Genomic DNA, 22,395 nt, shown 5'->3' on the forward strand with positions numbered 1-22,395 from the left:
GACCAACTGCTTTTGTCAAAATCAACGGCTGGCAATTGCTAGCTATAAAAACCCTGGGCAACATATGGACATACTGCCTCATTATTTAGGGCATTTGGGCTTGCTGTACACTTCTAGACTGCAAGCTACAGCTTTGCATTTGTTGCTGTGGCATCTGGTGGCTTCCAAAGGCTGTTGGGAAGGCATAGGCAGGATGTATTGATCTGTTCTCTCTGTGCAGTTTGCTTCACGTTAAGTCTTTAATATTTTTATCTTAAATATGTGTGTGTATATATATATATAATTTTAAATATATGTATCTCACACAAAATATAATCCGACAAGCCAATGTGGACCTGTACCCAAACTGTCTAATCACCCTATTAAAAGCACAAATACAGCATTATCTGAAGAATAATCAATATTGGTATGAAAATTGAGAGCTATGTGGTTAATCCAAAGGAGCGTGAATTGACAGAGGATCTCAGCCAATGTTTGCAGAAGATATTTGCCTGGATTTTGTTATCAGGAGATTATCATGCATCACTATTTATTCAGAATCCTCCAGATGAAGGCTTGACACCAGTTGTCCCAGGGGTAGGGTCAGGGACGGTTGTCCAGGGACCTGAAGTGGCAGTAGGGGCAAGCATAGTGGTTTCTACATCTTAAAAGGGGCTGCAGAGGTTTATAGAAGCACAGATTCCAGAACCTTGCCCCACATGGTGAAAATCAGAATTTCTGGGGGTGGAGACCCAGAGGCTGCCCTGCAAAGAGGTCCCCTCTGATGTGCAGTTGGGTATGGGTGCCATTCCCTACAAGAGAAGTGTTTATTCTTTCTTTCCCTGGGTCTGCAGCAAACCTGGGATGTGGTGTCAGTGTCATCACATATACTCCAAGGTCTCCATGTATTTCCTTTTAAAATGAAAATCATTTTTCCTGATTTGCCTAGCTCAGAGTTACTGGGGTAATACAATGAGAAGGAAAGTATGAAGTGAAGATGTACCTGTTATCTCACTTAAGCCTCTCTAGAATTGAACATTTTTATTTCCTTATTTAGATGAGGAAGACAGGCACAAAGAGGCTACGTAATTTGCAAGGCCCCAGGTCTTGGAGGTGGGGAAGCCCAGGTTTGAATCCAGAGCTTTCCATTGCATAACATGCTCCTCTGAGACTGTAGAAATCAGGCAGACCCTTGCAACTCAAACCGAAGCATGTGGACCAGCAGCATCAGCATCACCTGGGTGCTCATGAGAAATGCAGAATCCCAGGCCCTGTCCAGGCTGAACTGCATGAGAATCTGCAGTTTGATGAGCCCTCCAGATGATTCCTATGCACCTTAAAGTTTAGCAGCACTGCTGTAGAGGACTTCAGATTGAGCAACAGAGAGTAGACCTCAAAACAAGGTTCCCCTGCAAAGGCTATTTCTGTGTGTTACCACCACACAGGAATCATCAGAATCCAATAAAAATATGCAGTCTTCACAGGAATGAGCAAAGAAGAAATCGTTACCAGTAAGCTGTTGGAAGGATGGCAGTGAGCAGTCTTAGCCCTTTCTGTCTGAGTTCCCACTGCAGGGGAAGCGCTCCTCATCCAAGAAAGCCAAAAGGCCCCAAAAGAATGAGTTTTAAGATGAAAACAAATTGTTTTTATGTGGATGTGTTGTGTGTGTTTAATTTTGAAGACAATATGAATACTTTTAGAAATGAGAGAAGGAAAAATCAGGAAGAAAGTTTAGCCAAGCTGATACAGCCTAGCAGCTTTCCCATTCAGGGGCTCTCCTCTTCCTGCCCTTTGAGAGTATCAGTGCATTTTGATTATTTCAGGAATGATTCATTTATATTACTTTATAACACACAGCATCCAGCAGGGAGGGCAGCCAGTTAGGTAGAAGGAAATTCAGCTTCCAAGTATCTTTCCCGTAAGTGTTTGTCTTCAGGTTAAATCCTGTCTTAGTCTGTTAAGGCTCCAGTAACAACCACAACAACAAAATACCGTGACTTAGTGCTTATAAACAACAGAAGTTTATTTCTGACAGTTCTGGAGGCTGGGAAGTCTAAGATTAAGGTGCCAGCGGATTCAGCGTCAGGCGATAGTCTGTGTCCTGGTTCACAGAGAAGGCTTTCTCACTGTGTCCTCCCGTGGTAGAAGGGGCAAGAGGTCTCTCTCAGGCTTATTTTATAAGGGCACTAACCCTATTCCTGAGGGCTCCAACTTTATGGCCCAATCACCTCCCAAAGGCCCCACCTCTTAGTACCATCACCTTGGATGTTAGGATTGTAACATATGAATTTTTGGGGGGACATAAACATTCAGACACCGTAGCAGACTCTCCACATAAGATGCTGCCTGCAGAACACAATGAATAGGAAATGCTGTGCCCGAAGGCCAGGAAACAAAATATACAAGCCAGTGCTTTGAGAAACATAGGAAAGCATCTGAGCAGCACCCTGGGTGCCAGTCTTGGGGGAATGTCAGTCCACTGCAAAGGGATTCTCAACCTCTGGCCAGAATATCCGGTAGGATGGATTCTGAGGGCGACTGCCCCATCTGGGCCTCTGCTCCTTCCTGGCCTTTCCCCAGTTTTTCCTGTTGAGGCCACACTGTCACCACACCCCTAGGGGAGCTGGGACTTATTTCAAGTGATTTTTTTTTTTTTTGAGATGGACTCTCACCCTGTCACCCAGGCTGGAGTGCAATGGCATGATCTCAACTCACTGCAACTTCCACCTCCTGGGTTCAAGCGATTCTCCTGCCTCAGCATCCCGAGTAGCTGGGATTACAGGTGCCCACCACCACGCCCAGCTATTTTTTTGTATCTTTAGTAACGACAGGGTTTCACCATGTTGGCCAGGCTGGTCTCAAACTCCTGACCTCATGATACACCTGCCTTGGCCTCCCAAAGTGCTGGGATTACAGGTGTGAGCCACTGCACCTGGCCATTTCAAGTGATTGTAACACACATTCTCATGTTTTAGCATTATGATTTGTAATACTGTATTTAACCTTTACAGGTCACTTTTCTGAGACACCGAACCTGTCTGTGAAGTGTACAGATTCCCTGAAAGCGTCAAGAAGCCATTTGTCCTCATTGTCCCAAACATTCATTGTATCCATGGCTCCAAAAAGAATCAGTCAGGAATACTACAGAGGCCTGGTTGCTGCCTTCTAGGAACTTGTAGGCTAAGGGAGAGGTCGTGACACATAATGGCCTTGACTGCATATGTCAGCCCAGGCATGGATACTCACTTCTGCTAAATCAAAGAGACTCTGCATATACTAACATGTCTACAAGCCTGAAGTCCTATTGTAACGTTGGGCTTCTTCCCCCACCCTCATCCCCTGTCTTGTACTAGCTTCCAATTTCAAACTAGCCAAATGAGAATTGGCTAAACCAATTTTTCTCGTCTTTCTCTCCCTTGGTCTTCTGTTTGTTTTGTTCTAATTTTTCAAAAGTCTGGACGAAAGGAATTTGGGTTGGGATGATACCATCATTCTGTCACTTCTAAATTCATTCTGTTAACAATTTTTAGAGTCACATGGGTAGAAGCTTTGATTTTGAAAAACTATGCACTTTTAAGTTTTGACTCCAGAAGGTAATTTCAACTCAGCTGTAAACAATTCGAGAGGGTGAATATGTAAGAGGAACTGCCTCACCAGGCTTCCCCCACCCTGGCGTCTGGAGTCCTCCCTGCCTTCGTGGCACCTGATTTCAGAGATGAAGAATTTCAAGGATATGCTAGAGCAGGGAGAATGTAAAAGGGAAAGACAACTGCAGTTAGTTCAAAACCGGACTGTGTGAAACAGCCCTGCTGCTTTCTCCTTTCTCCCATCCCCCACTCACTCACTGATGCCTTCCATCACCCGGAGATTACAGGGAAGGCTGGTTATTGACAGCTGGGCAGTTTGCACAATAAAGTTTAACGGTTTACATCTCTTTGTACAACTTTGTCAATGTTTTCCATGGATCACCTTCTCAGGTGAGCCCACTGACTCCTCTCCTTCTTCTCTTTCCCTTCAAGCGTGCAAACGCAAAGAGCAAGAACCAAACAAAGACAGGAACAATTCCCAGAAGAAGTCCCGCCTGGTGTTCACTGACCTCCAACGCCGAACACTCTTCGCCATCTTCAAGGAGAACAAACGCCCGTCGAAGGAGATGCAGATCACCATTTCCCAGCAGCTGGGCCTGGAGCTCACAACCGTCAGCAACTTCTTCATGAACGCCCGGCGCCGCAGCCTGGAGAAGTGGCAAGACGATCTGAGCACAGGGGGCTCCTCGTCCACCTCCAGCACGTGTACCAAAGCATGATGGAAGGACTCTCACTTGGGCACAAGTCACCTCCAAATGAGGACAACAGATACCAAAAGAAAACAAAGGAAAAAGACACCGGATTCCTAGCTGGGGCCCTTCACTGGTGATTTGAAAGCACAATTCTCTTGCAAAGAAACTTATATTCTAGCTGTAATCATAGGCCAGGTGTTCTTTTTTTTGTTTTTAATGGCTATGGAGTCCAAGTGCAAGCTGAAAAATTAATCTCTTAGAACCAGACACTGTTCTCTGAGCATGCTAAGCATCCCAAAAACCCAAATGGGGCCTTCCTGGAGCGAGTTAATTCCAGTATGGTGTCAACCAAGCTCGGGATTGCTTAAAATATCATCCATCCCACTTCAGGTCCTGTCAGCTTCTTGCAGTCAGAGTTCCTATGAGTAACAATAGGAGTTTGGCCTATGTAAGGACTCTGAGTTTAGGCTTCCAAGATACAACAATAAGAGAAGAATCTAGCAACGAGAATGACCTCATTTGCTTTCCACATGCTTAGCCTTATTATACCATGTTATGTCCAAGTTCACAGCCATAACATAAAAAACATCAGAATGGTAATTACTGAGCACAAGTTTTAAATATGGACGTTAAAAAAAAAAATCCAAGGACCTGTTTTTCCAACCCAGACATCTTTTCATTGAATGATTTAGAAAGCTTTAAGTTGATCCAGCTTACAATTTTTTTTTTCTTTACCTCCTGGAAATCTCATATGGTCTTGGATCCGTCAAAAAAACCAGTCAGTTCACTTGCGCTCAAAGTATCAAGCACAACAAAGATAAACAGAAGTAAGGAAGGTTCTGGGTTCACCACATCTGGATTTTCAAGACACCTATTGTGAAGTCATTAGGGAATTGATGAGAATATGGCTTCAAGCACATTTTGCAGTTTGCTACAAATTCTGTTGTACATAATGCAGACGCACACTCAGGAGGCCAATTTAACTGTTAACGGTGCATGGAGCGAATGCAGCATTTTAAAAGATCTAGGTTTTTTTAGATCGTTAATGTGTCCTTGGTTGATCAGTCATCTGGTCCCTCCTACTGTGTGTTATGACCACCATGTAATCCATTCTCACTCTTTCTGATTTGGGGTTTTTCCTCATCCATCCCATTAGTAGGGATGTTTTCTGTGTTTTCTAGCAAGAAAAAAAAAATCAATCAATCAAACCTGCATACATGTTACTCATGACTGTCATCTAGTCCTAAATCTCTTCTGTTGTTGAATCATCCTTGCAAAACAGCTGAATAAATCTGGAGAAAACACAGCACACCAAAGAAGCAGAATACTGCAAACCAAAGACATTTATGACTTGTCATTTTCTAGCCTAAAAATACTGTGATTACTTTTAGAAATCAGAAAACCTCTGCAACTCCGAATGGCATTCAGCTCTTGCATTTGGCGCATCATTGGGCTGAGCGGACCAGCTACACCAAGGACATTAGCCAAGCCACCCAGAGGGGTGGCTTTGCCACACCAGTTGTCACCTTCCCATAGCAAGTGGAAGAGCGCCCACAGAACTCTGGGAGATTGCAAAGGTCACAATGTGCATATTTACCAGTGAATGGCCCCGGGTGGGGCCACATGGGGGTGTTCAAAGCAAGCCAAACGCTGCAATGATTCTTTACAGACACTTGAGACTGACTTTTTTATGAATTACTTAATCGAAACCAAAGAAACTTTTTCTGCACCTACTTCTGCAACAAACAAAACTGTCCCATTAAAATGAATAAATAAATCCGTAAATCAATGGAAATCACCACCAATAAGAAGGAAGCACGCCAGAAAATAAACGAAAACAAAAACAGCGAGACACACTGTGTTCAAACAGACCTCTTGGGACATTTTTTGGAAGCAGATTTTAAAGAAAGGGTTGAGACAAAGATAGAAATAAGGAAGAGGCTCAGTGGCTGCTGCTTCATTTGACAACTCACACGGTAATCTTAAAGTTGAAGATTGTCTTTAATTTGTGCCTATGCAGTTTTTCAAAAGAACATGGAACAGAGCAACAGAAACCTCAACAGCTACAATACCAAAGATGAGGATTTCTCACACCTTTTGTTTCAGTTCATTATCTCCTCTTGCCTGGCTAAAATACTAATAGCGCCATTGATCTGTATAAAGGTAATCAATTATGTTTCTCTGAGCAACAAAAAGAAAGGGCCATTTATTTGATTTTATTGTTTCATTTTAATTTTGTTTTATGGTTTTTTGCCCCAACATGGAATCTCTCAAAAGTTTCCATGGACTCCAAGTTTAAGATGTTGGGATATTGAACAGTTCTCTCTGCTCAGCAGAGGGTAGGGAATAACATTATCACTTGAATGTTCTTTGCTTAACCCTTAGACTTGGTTCCTTCTATGTTCAGAGTCTCATCATCAGGGGAGGGAAAGGGAGTGAGGGTCAGGGATAGGGGTCTTGGTGATGCATCCTCTCCCGAGCCACAGAACCAAAGAGTTTATAGAGGAATTTACAGCCTCGTTTTCATGTGATTGCTACATCCTAACAGGGCTTCATTTGGGGGTGGGGGGAAACATGTAAAAATAATTGCCAGTTTCTACTTTTCTATTAGCTTTTTAAAAATCAGCTGTAAAGTTGCATTTCTAAAGAAAGATATATATAATATATAAAATACATATATAGATCAACTTGACATTGGTGATAACCAAAATTATTGCTGTCCAAATTCATGTCTTGTTTTGGTCCAGTGCTTCATTTGTTAAGTATTCGGTTCAGAATTTTTCTCATTTCTCATGCCATTCCAGAGTTAATTTGCCACTGTGGATGATTTGAAGTATTCAGATCTCTATGGAAGTTTCTGGGAAAGGTTTAAAGTCAAGATCAAGCATTTTAGCATTTAACCTGTTGATAAATGGATCCATGGTGTAAATGAGTTTTATTTGTATTCGGAGTCATCTCTATTCTATCCCTCAGCCTCGATTAAGGTGGTGAGTGAAGTACATCCAACAGACTCGGCCCAGAACTGGGTCCTGACAGTGGGGTGCTCATCTTCTGTAACTGTTGGGAAGGCTCGGTGGTCCATTTTCACCAGTTAAAGAATATGAGGCCAGCCCAGAAATCTGTTCTCCAGGAGCTGCCCTGTCCCATCTGGGTGTGCCAGACCCCCTCAGTGAGCAGGTCCACCAAAGGGACTTCTCACGGGGGAAGCCCAACTCCTGTTGCAATGGGTTGATAGATTTCCTCAGGGTGGTAATTACCAATTCGTATTTTGACAAGCCTATGTGCAACCACAGCTGGCACTGGGGTGGGCAGTGGTGTTGGGTGGGATGGGGGAGAGTGTCTCAATCCTGAAGAGAAAATATAAAGGAGGTTTTGGGGAGACTTCTGGAGTCCTGCCTCTAGAGAGCCCCATTGTTGTTCTTTGTGCCCCCTCCTCATTCCCCCTATGTGGGTCTCCCTATGCAGGAGCTGTGAGAGAATGTGACTCTCCACAATTTTTATAATTCATCCTTCCTAGGAGATTGTTCCTTGGCTTTTCCCTTGTGTCCCTTTGTCCCTTGCTCATACTACATGTTTCCTTTGTCAAAGGACTAAGAAAAGAGCATATTTCAGCAGAGGAGTGTTCCCATGTGGGTTGATTTCAACTTGGGTATTTCTAAAAGAGTCCTTGTGACATGTGTCCAGTGGAAATGGTTGCTCTTTTCCAGACTGGATTGAGGAATGGAGCCTGTTTGATTTGGTTAGTGATTCTTTGACATACTAATCTCAGCGTTTGGGTCTCCAGCATCCTCTGAAGATGTCTAGACTAGTAGAGGCTGCCTTTGTGACCTGACATTACAACATTGGTCAAACCAGTCCTCTGATAATCAGAAGAACATGTCATAATTGTTTAAAAAAAAAAAAAAGGCAAGAATTTCTCTCCAAGGAGCTTTAATAAATGTCTCATTCCAGATAATGTCATACCAGAGAAAAGTGCTTGCTTTTAGAAAATTATTTACATACATATATAAATATATATGTGTGTCTATACAGTTATGTATCAAAATTTTAAGCCCTGCAGAATTTCAATTTGTTAGAAATCTAACAGAAAAAAAATTTCTATATTGAAAGGTAATAGAATTTAACCCAGTGAGTTTACTCAAGGATTTTTAAATTTAAGTTAATAATTTCAGAGAAAATAACCATTTGGGTCTGGTTATAGTTTAGTATCCATTACCTCAATCCAAGGAAAATTCCAGGCATTCCTCAACCATCAGGAAAAGGTACAGTGTGAAGGAACAGTTCTCAGCCAAATTTCACATTCTTGAGGCAACAGAAATCAAAACACTCAGAGCCATTGAGTGGAAAAACAATTTCCTTTATTCCTTTACACAAATAGGCTTGCATTGTTTTTGTTTTAATGTGATTTTGGTACTAGGGATATAATTATTTCATTCCAGGAAATAATAAAAAAAAACAAACAGAGCCAATACATTTCTTTTTTTAAAGGAAACAGCAACAACAATAAAAACTCAACACCAATATTTAAAAGCTTTTCCAAAATGTAAAAGAAGTGTTTAGCTTGCACCATGCATAAAGGTGCAGGCTAGTTGAACCAGGAAGCATGGCACTTCCTCTGGAGAAATCCAGAAAGAGTTGCTTCTAAGCTCCCTTTTCCCCCTGCAGGCTCTTGGCAATTGTAGGCTTTAGCAAATCCAAAATAATTTTCAATTCAAGCTAAAATAAAATCAACATTTGGAATGTAAATCTGATACACACACACACACACACACACTTTTCTAAGTCAAACAACATATTTCAAAACCAAAAATAAATACCTTTTAGATAATCAGTTATTTTCTTTGTCTATACTGGGCACCCACCTACTAGTGCCAGTAAATTCAAGTTGAACAGATTTTTAAAATCACTATTATCTGGGTATGGGGGAAACTTCCCCACTTTTGAAAATGTTGGTAGAATTATAGGAATGTCTGTTTGATTATCATTACCAAAGTGTCATGACAGTATGCCTTTGTAGTGAACTCGGACTTTCAGGAGTTTGAATAGTTGGATATTTTAAAATCTAAGAAGAAAAGGCCTGTTTCCAATGTTGTTGAAGAATAATGGACTCTATTAAAAAGTGGAGAAAAAGATAATACATGTGGTCAAGGTTGACCACAAGGCCCAGACACAACTACCTTGGCGATAATCTTCTAGATTCGTAACAGGTTAGAGCTGACTTTTTGTTTTTGTTGTTGCTGATGCTGTGTGATTCAGACTTCTCAGCCTAACCAGGAAGAGTAAGTGGAAATGGTAGATGAAGAAGGGGTAGAGCTGGTGTATCTATAACTTTCTGATATTTGTCTGCCAAACTTGATATATTAGTAATTTTTTTATCTTTAGCTAAGATCAAGTCACCCCGGAAACAACAAGAGATTCTAGTTTTAAAATAAGGCCACAAAAATCCTTACGGAATGAAGAATGGCACCCCAGTTGGTTGTATAAGTCTCATAAGATAATGATGTTGATTTTAAATATGGATGTCTCAATGCCTGTTTTCTATCAATGATTTGTTTGTTTCCAAGGTCGGGGAGGGAAAGAGGGGAGGGTTTATCTGTTTTAGAAAGTCTCAGAATACTTATAAAATACAGAAGTAGTTATTAAAATATATAGGACCTCACATAGGTAGATACAGAACTTACCATTGAGGCTGATGGGCTGTTGTGTGAATCACGCAGGACCTTAAATGAGGCTCATTATTCTCACACACCAAAATGACTCTGACAGCCTGAAGCAGTTATTGCTAGAGCCCAAGCTTTCCTTAGAGGTTTTGGAGTTAGGTTGATTGGAAGTAACCAGCTAATACCTTTTCTAGTGGAGAAAAACACATTGCTACCAGCTTGTTCATCCCATAGAAGTCTTCCATTCTGCTCCATTTTTAGCAGCAAGCATTTCATGTAGCATAAACCGTGGCAGATGAGTGTGCCTAAGGTTTATACAGTCTGTCCACTTGGATGTATACAAATTTAGATACATATTTTAACATGTGTTCTCATAGATGACTTTATAACAACACACATTACCTATAGGTGTCTAGACTGTGTACATACAAGTGTGTACAGACAAGCTTCATACGTATATACTGTAATCCGTTACAACAAATAAATTTTAAATCATCGTTTAACATGTATGTGGTACTTCTACAGTGTACATTGTTTTCATTATTTATTGTCACAGTGAAAACCACAGTGCAGGGAAAACAAAAGTATCCCAGCATCTTCATCCTGTACACTTGGAATTAATTTCATTTGGGCATATCCAAGATAAACTCAACTTTCAAGAAATCTTGTATATTATTTAATCATCTGTGTTAGGATGACACCTATGCTTGATGACTTCGGTTGAATAGCTTTATTCTGGATTTTTCATAACTAAAGCTAAATCCAAAGACCTGAAAAAGGACAAAAAGAAAAAAAAAAAAGAAAAAACAAAGAAAAAGAAGAAAAAATAATAAAGTCAAGCGCAAACTGATGGGGAGACAGTGGGCTCTGGTTTCCAGGATTGAGACAATGGTACTGCGGTCTTGGGGAGACTGTGTTAGCTAGTGGGGAGTGGTGATTTTTTTCATGCTTGTCACATCTAAATGGTCTTTAACATGAGAAAGTTTTAGAGGTTATAATTTCCTGCTTTGTTTTTATTTAGACTATCAAAAGAAGTTATACATGTTGTCAGTCAAAAAATGAAGACACCCTCTGCCCCGCCCCACAGAATGCTTTTTATCTTGTCTCTTTGGGTTATGACCCAACAAGCTAAGTACCATTAATGTAATTAACTTATTTAAATTAGTTTCTAGTACATAAATGTATAGGATTTGGGTAATTATTTAATCATCCTTCCTTAGTTTGATTCTACTCCTTGTACTTATTTATCAAAACCTAGACCAATGGTGCATCAGAGATGCAAAATTCTACTTGGAATACTCTTGAAGTTTAGTTTGCTTTATAAAGCAGTGAAATTCTGTTACAGACAGGGAAGAAATACAGGTTACAAAAAGAGAATTTGGGATATTCTTCCCTCTTAAATTAACTTTTAAAATAGTCTAAGTAACAATTTTTAAATTATTTAACTTAAGTTCGCAGCCCCACCTGGTACCAGGCGAACTTCACCTCTTAATTATTGTGGCCCTCGGAGCCTTCATATTGTAACTTATTTATTTAACTTATTCAGCATCTGTGAAAGGTGCACTGTATAGTTTATATTTTTAATTTAAAACAACAGAGAGCACTGCAGTTTGTTTGCTGTCAGAACAACAGAGCAAATTTTGTGGACAAGCAATGACTCTTCAGCCTGAACCTGTGCATTCAGAAAACATAAGCTGAGACCCTGCTTCACCAGCCTGGATTTCGGGGCTTCTATACAGAAACTGGAAAAATAAATTTTTAAAAAATCGTAAACAAAAAGAGAGAAACCCTTACACTAGCTGCTTCCAAGAATGAACTCTGTGTGTATGTAAAGCAACAAAACAAAAAAGGAAAAAAGCAAAAAGCAGAAAAAAGAAAAAAAAAGGAAAAACTTTCTATTTCTAGTGAGAACCAAAGAAGGCTACCTCACTGACTTTTTCCATTTGTAATTTTAATCGTGTTGATGACACCAAAGATACCAAAGATTTCTTTCTCTGTGCGGTCTGCATTTTGCTTGTGCTCTTTTATAATTTGAACGATTTTCTCTGACATATGGTATGTACAGCCACAGCTCAGATACCCCAAAGAAATAATTATCTATGCGACGGCGGCTGCTAATTTGGAAAGGGATATTTTCTGTGTTTCTCTTATATGTTTGCTGTCTGCTCCACATGTTCAAGATGCGAGTTCAGATGCTGCTATAATTGGATTCCTTAAATTCTGATTACAAATTGAGGAAGGAAACTGGTTGGAAATGGCCTTCAGTCCTAGCCATGGCCTCTATCCCCGCTGGGACCTATCACAGTAAAGACTGCCAGTTACTGAACCACAGAAGCTCTGACCATTGAGTAGTTGAGCTGGAAGAGACCTTAGGAATCATTTAGTCCAAGCCCCGGTGGCCCGGAGGAATGAAATAGTTATCCAAATCAAATAACTCTTGAGAGTGAAAGCCCACACATGCCTCCTGGTTCCTGCCCCAGTGCTCCGCTTATTGTACCGTGCTACCTCTGCATGAGAGCGGTCCCACATTGACAAATAGGATGGTGGCAATCCTTTAGCAATGAGCAGGGACTGGGGTTTATCTCTTAACATTTTCAGCTGTAAAATTAGTCACAAGCATTTTCAGTGTCCCATTAGTACATAGTCACATGTGGTCGGTTGCTTCGTGAAGGTGGCCTGTCTTGAAATACTAGGGCTCATACGGGATTTTTGCCCTAGGAAAAACATGTTGATCCCAACGGTGTGATCACTTTTGAACCTTTCCATTACAAAGCATTGTATAGATAGCTTTTTAATTCAGTAGGAGGAGAAAGTTCATTCTTGGCCTGTTGGCTTTGATTATTATGGGTACTTTAAAGTCAGTATTTATCAAGAAAGGGAACTTGACCACCATTGGCACATGTGACATTTAAGCTCTTCAGCCTTTCCTTTTTAGTTGTAGGTGTTTACATTTCATTTCTAAGCCAACTCTGTATTTATGAGAGAAGTTTAAGCCTTACATCATTTGATACTAAAGGGTTATTCGTGGTAAATGAAAAATGACCCCAAAATTACAGAGGAATATGCCAGTTTAAGAAATGGCTACTTAAAGTTGCTTCTCTCTTTCCTTCTTACTCATGAAATTAATTGTCTTCTTCAAGTTTCTTTAGATTCCATTAAATGATTAAATCACTATTAAAAGCCATTCATCAACGTGATTTGTGTGTTAGCCAATGAATCTGTCTCAGCTTTTGACCAAATGGGTTTTAGACAAATGCAAAGATCTGCCTCTAGTCCATATGGCTCCTTTTGAGTGCTAGTATTTTGCATTTCACATAATGTAGTTATTTTGAGCTTTTAAAGAGAGCATTTAGACAAAGAAGCAAAGAGAGGAAGAGACCAATCAACTCATCAGTTCCATGCATCAACAAAGCATAGCTAGTAGAGGAATATAAATGACAGATTGACAAACTGTAGGAAACACTGTTACTCTCTTTCTGAAGTTTTCAAGCACCATCCTATGTGAAAGTTCCCTCCTGTCCAAACAAGCTCAAGGCCATCTTCTCCCTATACAAGGCAAACCTGTAAGGCTTTCCTTCCAAAGAGCACATTGCTTTGGTTTTCTTCCTAAATTCCTATTGGAATTAGAACTCTCAGAATCCCTGGGAGACAGAGCAAAGATGACTTAATTCATTGAGCAGCAGAGCTCCCTATAAGCGAACATCACCTTCCCCATCTTTCCTACTGCCACACCCATATGAGAGAGGATCTAGAAAGAGCGATGGCAGCCTGAACACAGAAAACATCCCCACTTGGCAGACCCCTCCTCAGCAATCCCCCCAGCCTCATGCTTCACTTGCAAAGTGTGACATAACCACGGGACGAGTGCCTTGCTTGAACCAAAGCAACGATTTAGCCAGTCTGGACCTCTCTGTGCTTTTTTTAATTCTTCCTGTGAATACCTCAGCTTCAACTGGGCCTCCATACAGTCAGTTGGTGGGCTTATTGTACTGTGGTGCTTTGCAATGCAACCCTGCAAAGAACAAGATTTGTACTAATACCAAAGGTTCTTTCTCTATGTCTCCTCCTCTGCCTCCCTCGTTCTTCCCTTTTTTCTAGTTCTTCACGGTTCCAAAGCTTTACTATGAACCCGGGCATGTTGGCAATGCAGACCGCGCAATTCCTTACCGAATTTTCTCAGATATACCTCATAGACAATAGTGTTTAGAGTAATGTTATTATAGCGTATGTAATAAATTATTCACTGTTTCTTTTGGTAACTGTGATTTAAAAAAAGAAAAAAGAAAAAAAGCTTTATACGTTTTAGGTTGTGCTTTTGTAATAGATGAAAAAAGGTGCGCTTAAAAAGAAAATGTATGGTTTTTTTTCCCCCTTTGGATTTTATTTATGCTGGATTGGGGAAAGTTGCAGAATGAGCCCAAAGTTTACAGTTTCATATTTTGCTGAAGAAACAATCTGTGTTCATTTGCTCTGTTGAAAAGAATAATTATTTTCTACATTTGTGCTACTTGGTCTGAACAATTAATTGTTCTGTGCTAACAGTGTAGTATTATGATTAGCAACTGCCAATCAGTGCTATAATTTTATGCATGAGGCTAAAAATTTAGCAGTGTGATGCATTGTGGTCTTAATAGCAACATTTTTCATTTTGAACTAGATCTTCCCCTTTGGTTCAATGGACTTTATTTATGCATGGGCGCCTATTGTTTGTTAGCAGTTGTGGAACAGTTGTGTATACATTAAACTGTGAAAATGTACACAGTTCAGCCTCAGACGGTGGTAATATTGGTTTTATTGGGAGATGTGTCACCTCGAGAATACCCTTTACATCTCTTGGGATCTGAAAATGAGTCACATTGAATTGGGTTCCAGCTTTATAATGAGAAACGTTATTCCTAATTTTTGAGTTAGCCAATTTGCATTCCTCAAATTGGGATCCTCATAACCCAAATATATCACCATATGTGAGAGGGATTTGAAAGCGAGTATTGAAAAACTCACCTTTGCATATTTAATTTCCACCAAAAGGAGTTATTTTGGCTTTATGCTCATGAACTTAGACCTAACTGGCCATGTATATGTAGATGCAAAATTCATCTAGCTGTGGCCCTCTTTGATCTCTGCTTGGGAATGGCTATTTTTGACTATGCGTGGTTTCTTCTAGTATTTTGTGATCAGGTCAGCTCCTAGTAGAAACTCAAATGGCATCAATATTACTAATTCTTCTCTGCCCACTTCTCTTTTGTCCACTCTCCTAGACATTCCCACCAACTGTTCCAGTGATTTGGGCAAAAATACGCAGCCATTTCCCAAAACTTCACATGTGCAGCTATCATGGCTGTCCCTCCCTAGACTTGGAGGTGACTCTCACTTAATTTTTACCTGCCCAACAATGTTCCATCTACCGTCTAAAAGGGAATATAAGAAGAAGTTTTGAAACCCACTTTAGGAAAACCATCTTCTTTAAATCCTTCAATTATCTGAGGCCTCTATATGTCAAAACTATTTTTCAGTTGCAGGGGATTGGGCAAACTTGTTCTTTCTTATACTTGGGTTCAAAGACCCATTCTCCAGTTTCATATTTCCCAAACCAAAATGCTTGACATAAAGCCAAATCAACTGCCAAGCACACTTTATTTTGCATAGGAGTATGCAGCCTAGGGAACCTTGGTTGAAAAGCAGCAGTCTGCTATGCAAAATATTGGAAATCACTGACAGTGTAGCATTCATATTATCTGTCAATGAGGGTATATTGGGAACATGCTCTCGTGAATAATAAAAAGCAACATATTTTTATTTGGCCTTATAAATTAGGTTGTGATAATGTAAACTTTGATATATAGTCTTTTTATTTTTCCCTTATTAATCTGCCAAAGATGGGAACAGATACAAGAATTTTTCAAATTGGCTTTTGTAAGACAGTTGATGATGGTAATAGTGTTTAATCTTCCAGAAAGCTTTATATGTTGTTCCACAATAAAATTGATATTTGTTTCAGCAAAGTTTTCCTGACACTCACAAACCCACAAACTGTTCCTCTTAATGCAGATATTGTAGAATCTACAAAGTTCAAATCCATTTTTGATCCAAAGAAAATAGAGGGGTATTAGAGACATGAGTGTACCCAGCCCTTTTTTTTAATCACAGGCAATGCATGGGTCTGGCTGGTTACACTTTGCCAAGAAGACTTGTCTTATGAAACCCAAGGTATAGTTTGTTATGCCATTTTATGTCCTTTTTTTTAACATTGTGGAAAGTGGTATGTTGAATCAAGTGTAAGCTGAGTTTTCCAGACAACTGAAGTAGCTACATCATGAATGTTATTTTGTTATTAAAGGGTTTTTACTCAATGCTTTGTGCCAATGGATGTCCTTTTCCTTGGAGACACATAACTACAAAATTACCTCAGCTTGGCCTGGGTTTCTCTCCTGCCCTCTTGGGGAAACATGGGCCTGGCCTGGGAAAAGGCAGGTCATGGGCTGGAAGGTAGGTTTTGGTACTAGGAAGAAATCTCTGTATCTGTCAGCTTTAAAGAGAACTGGGCCAAAAATCTCTAACCTCACTCTCTCTGGACTCCAACACTTCCCTGCAATCCTTTGGTCTTGAGCATGTGCCAGCATGAAGGCAGACTCCAGTTCATACACGAAAGGCAGAAAAAGAAAATAGTAACCTTGAATCTTCTGTGGGCCACCAGGCACTCACCTTTCCCCATCTTGCACTCTATCCAGTCAAGGCTGTTGCAGCCCATCTGGTGGCTTTACATGGGACATTACCAAAGGCTTCTTCCTCCATCCTGGGGTTGCAAAGGATCCAGGTCCCCTCCATCCAGTGGGGCTCTTCCACATCAGAAGTCCCCTTCCCACCATCCTCTGCATCCTGTTTAGCTATCCCATCTATACCTTTTGGAGATGATTATTTAGAAAACAAAGAAAGGTACGGAATGGGGTTTCCTATTGTTTGCTAGGTTATAGTTTAGCAATTCTCAATTCTTTGATCTGGAAAAATACAAGAGGGAAAAGGAGACCCCACTATCTCCCTGTGCTTTGCTCCCATCTCAGGGGGCAGGGGCAGTGCACATTGCCTATGCTGTTGATCTGTCTTGGGGGACAGGCTGAATCACAGCTATTGCCCCAGCCAAAAACATGGCCCATCAATGCCTACTTTATCTCTGCTTGAAAATCCTATTCAAAAAGTTGTAGAGTTTGAGGTTTTTTTCCCCCTATATCCTTTGCTTTGGTCCAGTTTGGCCTTTAGCATAAGAGTCAGCTTTATCTCTAGGAAAGTTTTTTCAGATTATGACAAGGAACCTGCCACCTGGGAAGAAAAGAGTCCAAAGACTATCTAGCAATCGGATAGGTAGTCATACCATTAACAGATACTTCCTTGAAGGTAGAATATTATTTCCTTTCTTTACAGTTTTGTGTTACACAAGTCCAAGTGGTGCCAGCAAACTTCTTACCGTGAAATGTTGTAAAACACCTGGCATACTGAAATTTCTGAAACAAAAACACAAGCTCCACATTGATAACTTGATAAATAACCACTAAAGTTTAGATGCAGGGACTGAGATGATACAGGCAAAATCTTGGTGTTGGTTTCTCTTTTAATTCGTATCTTCGATCATCTAACCTTTCTCAATCCAAGAGCAGTTCAGTCTTTTCTCCCCAAGTCTAGGATGCCAAAGAGCATCATAGGAAAAGATAATTAGGGATTGACCAGCATTTCAATTAGTTCTCTTCTTCATCCTTTGCATTTCTCAAAAGTGTTCTCCTGGACCAGAGAGAAAGAGCTGGTCCATTTTTTTTCATTCTTTCTATTCAAATTTTTCCACCCAGACAATACTTTATTAACACAGATACTGTAGATCCTTCCTTGGTCAATGAATTATTACAAGAGGAACTATCCTTCCACCAAAGTGAGTGAAAACAAGTTCCAGTATCTTTTCTTCCATCCAGTTTTGTTCTCAGAATCCAAGTCAGTCCTGGGTCTTTTCTCACTTTAGACCCTGGCCTCAGATGTGTTTATTCTTGCTATTTAAAAATACCTTTAAATTTCACATGCTGGCCTGCAGAACTTGCATCCTTTGTTCTATACTGTTGACTGCTTGATGGTATTGAAAGGTGACTATAATGAGGGAAGAAAGGAGGAGGTAAAGAGAGAAGAATTTGTCCCAGATCTGTTTAAAGTTTCAAAATTTAAAAAGGGACCCATTAAATTATGGGAAAATGGCTATAGTGTGTGAGCCTCCGTTGACCATATGCTCAAAGACCGTACTCTGCCACCTGCCTTCCAGGTAGCTATTCTAGAAACTCAGTCCTTTAGTGGAAACCCAACTACCTTTTAAAAGTCTCTTTCCAGATTCCAAAAGGACAAGAGATCAGAGAGTCACATATACGCCTCTTGTTTTATTTTCTTGCTTTCACAGGTATTATCGCCAAGAAAATCGTAGGGAAAAACTTTAAACTTTTCTTTTCAGTTGATCCCTTTGACATCACCTCTCATGTTTAAAATCAGGAAAACACACCCCTAAAATTTGCACTCTCTTCCGTTTTGAAAAAGAAAACCCACACACAAATGCACACTATTACCGTCTTTCACCCTGCGCTATATTTCCAAAGTGTATTATAATCCAGATATTGCCCCATCTCAAACATGTTAAGTCAGACTGTGCTGAAAGACTTTCCAGGGACGGTCAACAGGGTATATGTTCAGTGGCTGCCCTGAAATCCTGGTGGGGATGAGGATCACGCTTCATCATCAAGGGGATGCCCATCCCCTGATAAGCTCCCAGTCCTTTTGGAAGATTTCTTTGAATGTTAATTGCATTTTCAGTTTTGCTCATTTCCCACCCCAATGTTTTGTCTGCAACATCGCTTACACTGGATTCTTTCTATTTTTATTCCTATCATTAAATGGTAGTGCTGTAAATTCTGCAATTAATGTTAAATAAACTGCTTTAATTCATTGACCATGGCTCAGTTGCCTTCTTTTTCTTTTCATGGAAGGAATTAAGCACTCTTCCCCCTACAGCACCCCATTGTGGTTTCATAAAAAAACAGTAAATTTGTTCTTAGTGAGACTACAATTTCTATCTCTGACAGTATGCAAGACACATCTTATAATCAACAAACCTGTTATCCTTGTTATAAATCACAAAAGATGAGAGATGCTCCGTAAAAACTACCTTTTTTCTTAACCTGTTAACACTTTAGAGATAGCCTGTCCTAGACTTATCTTTGCACAGATTTTGTTTGAGGTCACATATGGTGAGTCAAAAGAAGGATCATGTTATTGTCACCCTATGGAAGAATCAAGAAAAACAGACAAAAAAAATAAGGCCTCATATGAAATCTAAACCCTGCCACAAATTAGTTGTATGGCTTTGAGCAAGTCATTTAAATCATCTGGGCTTCAGTTTCTCCACCTGTACAAGGTCAAGGTTAAACCTGGTTTTATCAAAAGTCCCTTCCATCTTTGCATTTGCCCCAGATTTTTGAAAATATTAACATTTTTATACAGATTTTATCTTGGCTTATTATTTTCTCTAAGTTAATGAGCTAATGGGTTTGTTTATTCGTTTTATTTTTATTGTTTTATTTTATTTTCTGAGATGGAGTCTCACTCTGTCACTCAGGCTGGAGTGCAGTGGCACAATGGCTCACTACAACCTCTGCCTCCTGGGTTCAAGCAATCCTCCCACCACCTCCGTCTCCAAGTAGCTAGAATTACAGGCATGCACCCAGCTTAATATATATTTTTTTTAATTTTAGTACAAACGGAGTTTCACCATGTTGGCCAGGCTGGTCTCTAACTCCTGACCTCAAGTGATCTGCCCACCTCGGCCTCCTAAAGTGCTGGGATTACAGGCATGAGCCACCTCACCCAGCCCATCTATTCATTTTAAATTTAGATATCTGAGATTGGAGACTATTATTCTAAGTGATGTACCTCAGGAATGGAAAACCAAATATCGTATGTTCTCACTGATAGGTGGGAGCTAAGCTACGAGGGTGCAAAGGCATAAGAATGATACAATAGACTTTGGGGACTTGGGGGGAAGAGTGGGAGGGGGGCAAGGGATAAAAGACTATGAATACGGTGCAGTGTATGCTCCTCAGGTGATGGGTGCACCAAAATCTCCCAAATCACCACTAAAGAACTTACTCATGTAACCAAATACCACCTGTACCCCAATAACTTACGGGAAAAAAATTTAGATATCCACAAGCTTCAAAGGAGTCCCATTAGGTTAACCCTTGGTCTAACTCACCTATAGCCCAGCCCATGAAGCACTGATTGCCTTCATCTAGACTGGTGGTTTTCAACCCTGAGTGCACATGAGAATCACCCAGAGAGCTTTTAAAATATACTGTACCTAAAGTCCATCCCAGACCAATTCATCCAATTCCACAAGTGTGGGCCTCAAACATTGGTGTAGCCATTAGCTTTTGCTAGAGTTAGTTTGTTAGTGGGAACAAACCACCCTAAAACATAGTGGCTTAAAAAGCAACTATTTTTAACTCATAATTCTGTTGGTTGTCAATTTGGCTTGGTCTCAGCTGGTTAGTTCTTCTGATTGGACTGGGCTCACTCATGCATCTGTAGTCAGCTCCCCAGTTGGCTGGGGGCTGGCCAGTCTAGGATGGCCTTAGTTTAATCAACTGAGCTCTGCTCTCCTTTATCATCCAGCAGACTGGCCTGGGTAGGGTTCCAGGAGATCAAGTGAATCACACAAGGCCCCTTAAGACCAAAGCATGGAACTGGTATGATCACTTCTGCTGCATCCTCCTCACTGAAGGACACCATAGGTCCAGCTTCACAGGGGTAGGAGTGAAAAGAGATTCCACTTGTTGATGGGAAAAGCTGAAAAAGCACATTACCAACTGAGAAGTGAAAGACTGTAGCCATTTTTTACAATCTACCACAATCTATATTTTTAAAAGCTCTCCCAGAGATTCTAATGTGCAGCCAAATTTGCAAAGCATTATTTCAAAGCCTAGTGTTTTTCTATTTTCTCACAATTCAACACTTATCTGTGTTAACTCCCTCAAATGCCTTTATTGTGTTGCTTGAACTCATTGTATGAAAAAACAATTTACAACTTTCAAACTTGTAGAGTAGGTATCATTACAGGCTGAATTTATACAGATGAAAAAGTCTTCCACAAACCAGAGGGATTTAGACACTAGTTTTATTGGCAGGTGAACTCGCAGCCTCAGCTGCTGGTGGCTGCAACCACTCACTAAGCCATCCCATGTCCAGGGCTGGTGGGAAGCCCTGGGAAGGCAGGAGCCACACATGGAGTTCTTTCTGTTGGAGGAATCTTGGGCTGTCTCAGGCACATGCTGAGAATATTACTGGGCCTAGGCACCACCTTGGGGTCCATCATGGAGATCTTGACTACAAAGCAGCATGGCCTTTGGTTCTAGGATGAAATCCCTATTATCATAATGTGCTTTTGCACCATTCTTCCTTGAATGTCATGTCCTTATTTATTTGCAGACCTTTGGACAGAAAGGAGCATCTTAAGAGAACAGTTGCATAAATAGTCTCAGCTTATGCCAATGCTAAACTAGATAATCACCAAAACCTCTTCCACCTCTGCTATTTCCTGTTTCTAATGATCCATCACTCTTACTCAGAGAAGGAAACAGTAGCTAAAGCTGGCAAATTTCAATGCTAAGAATCTCTGGTCTCAGTTTAGCCACATCAGGATAGCCAAACTAAGAGAAATGTAAAATTTTAGGTGGGGCCTTTGAATGAGAGATTAGGCTCATTGAAGGAAAATACTTCCACACTTTGGGAGCTCATTGGCATGAGCCCATTTTTTTAGCCTCTGGTTAAGGGCATTTGATGGTGTGAAGTATCCTTTAGTCAAAATGCTTTAAGTTATTGGTAACTGCCCTTGCAAATCTATTCTCTCACTTTTGTCTTCTCCCTGGATTCTTCCCTCCTTAAGTGGGGCTAGAAGGGGGGAAATCACTTGCAAAAATAAAATTAAAAGGAAGAATAAATCCATGTGGACCCATTAAGCATGAGGAAGCATTGGTCAGTCCACAATGGTTCACTGAGCACAATTATTTCTAGAATTAATGATGGTGGTTGCCAACCTTAGAGGCAGCCACTATGCTGTCACCTCCAGAATCCTCCTTCCTTGATCTGCACAACAATCATTTAGGGGACATAGGCTAGGGCAGGGTGCAACAACGTCAGGACCAAGAGGCAGAATTAGCATTCAAACTCAGATGTCAGAGTTGACCCTGTGCAACTGGTCACTCGGTGCTGCACCATGGAGACCTGGAAGTTAGTAAGGCATGCTTCCTCGGGTTGCAGTGATAGAGCATATATTACCAAGTCATTCCTGCTATGGAGCCATATCAGCTGTATTCCAAATAAGTCACACAGACAAAAAAAATGCCAGGAGTTCAGAAGAAATGGGGATCATGCCAAACGGGGCTAGTTCAAAAAGGGCTCTCT

The 22,395-nt window shown here is 40.5% G+C and overlaps 1 protein-coding gene across 1 annotated transcript in view; it reads left to right on the forward strand.

Moving 5' to 3' along the window:
• Positions 1–18,891, forward strand: part of ONECUT2 (one cut homeobox 2) — a 56,042-nt gene extending 37,151 nt beyond the window's left edge. The window contains exon 2 of the mRNA XM_009434127.5: positions 3,999–18,891. Coding sequence (XP_009432402.2) covers positions 3,999–4,285 — 287 coding nt within the window. The 3' untranslated portion in view covers positions 4,286–18,891. The remainder of the gene's footprint in view (positions 1–3,998) is intronic.
• Positions 18,892–22,395: the final 3,504 nt, after the last annotated feature.

The sequence above is a fragment of the Pan troglodytes genome, chromosome 17 (genome assembly GCF_028858775.2).
Source record: "Pan troglodytes isolate AG18354 chromosome 17, NHGRI_mPanTro3-v2.0_pri, whole genome shotgun sequence".
Lineage (NCBI taxonomy): Eukaryota > Metazoa > Chordata > Mammalia > Primates > Hominidae > Pan > Pan troglodytes.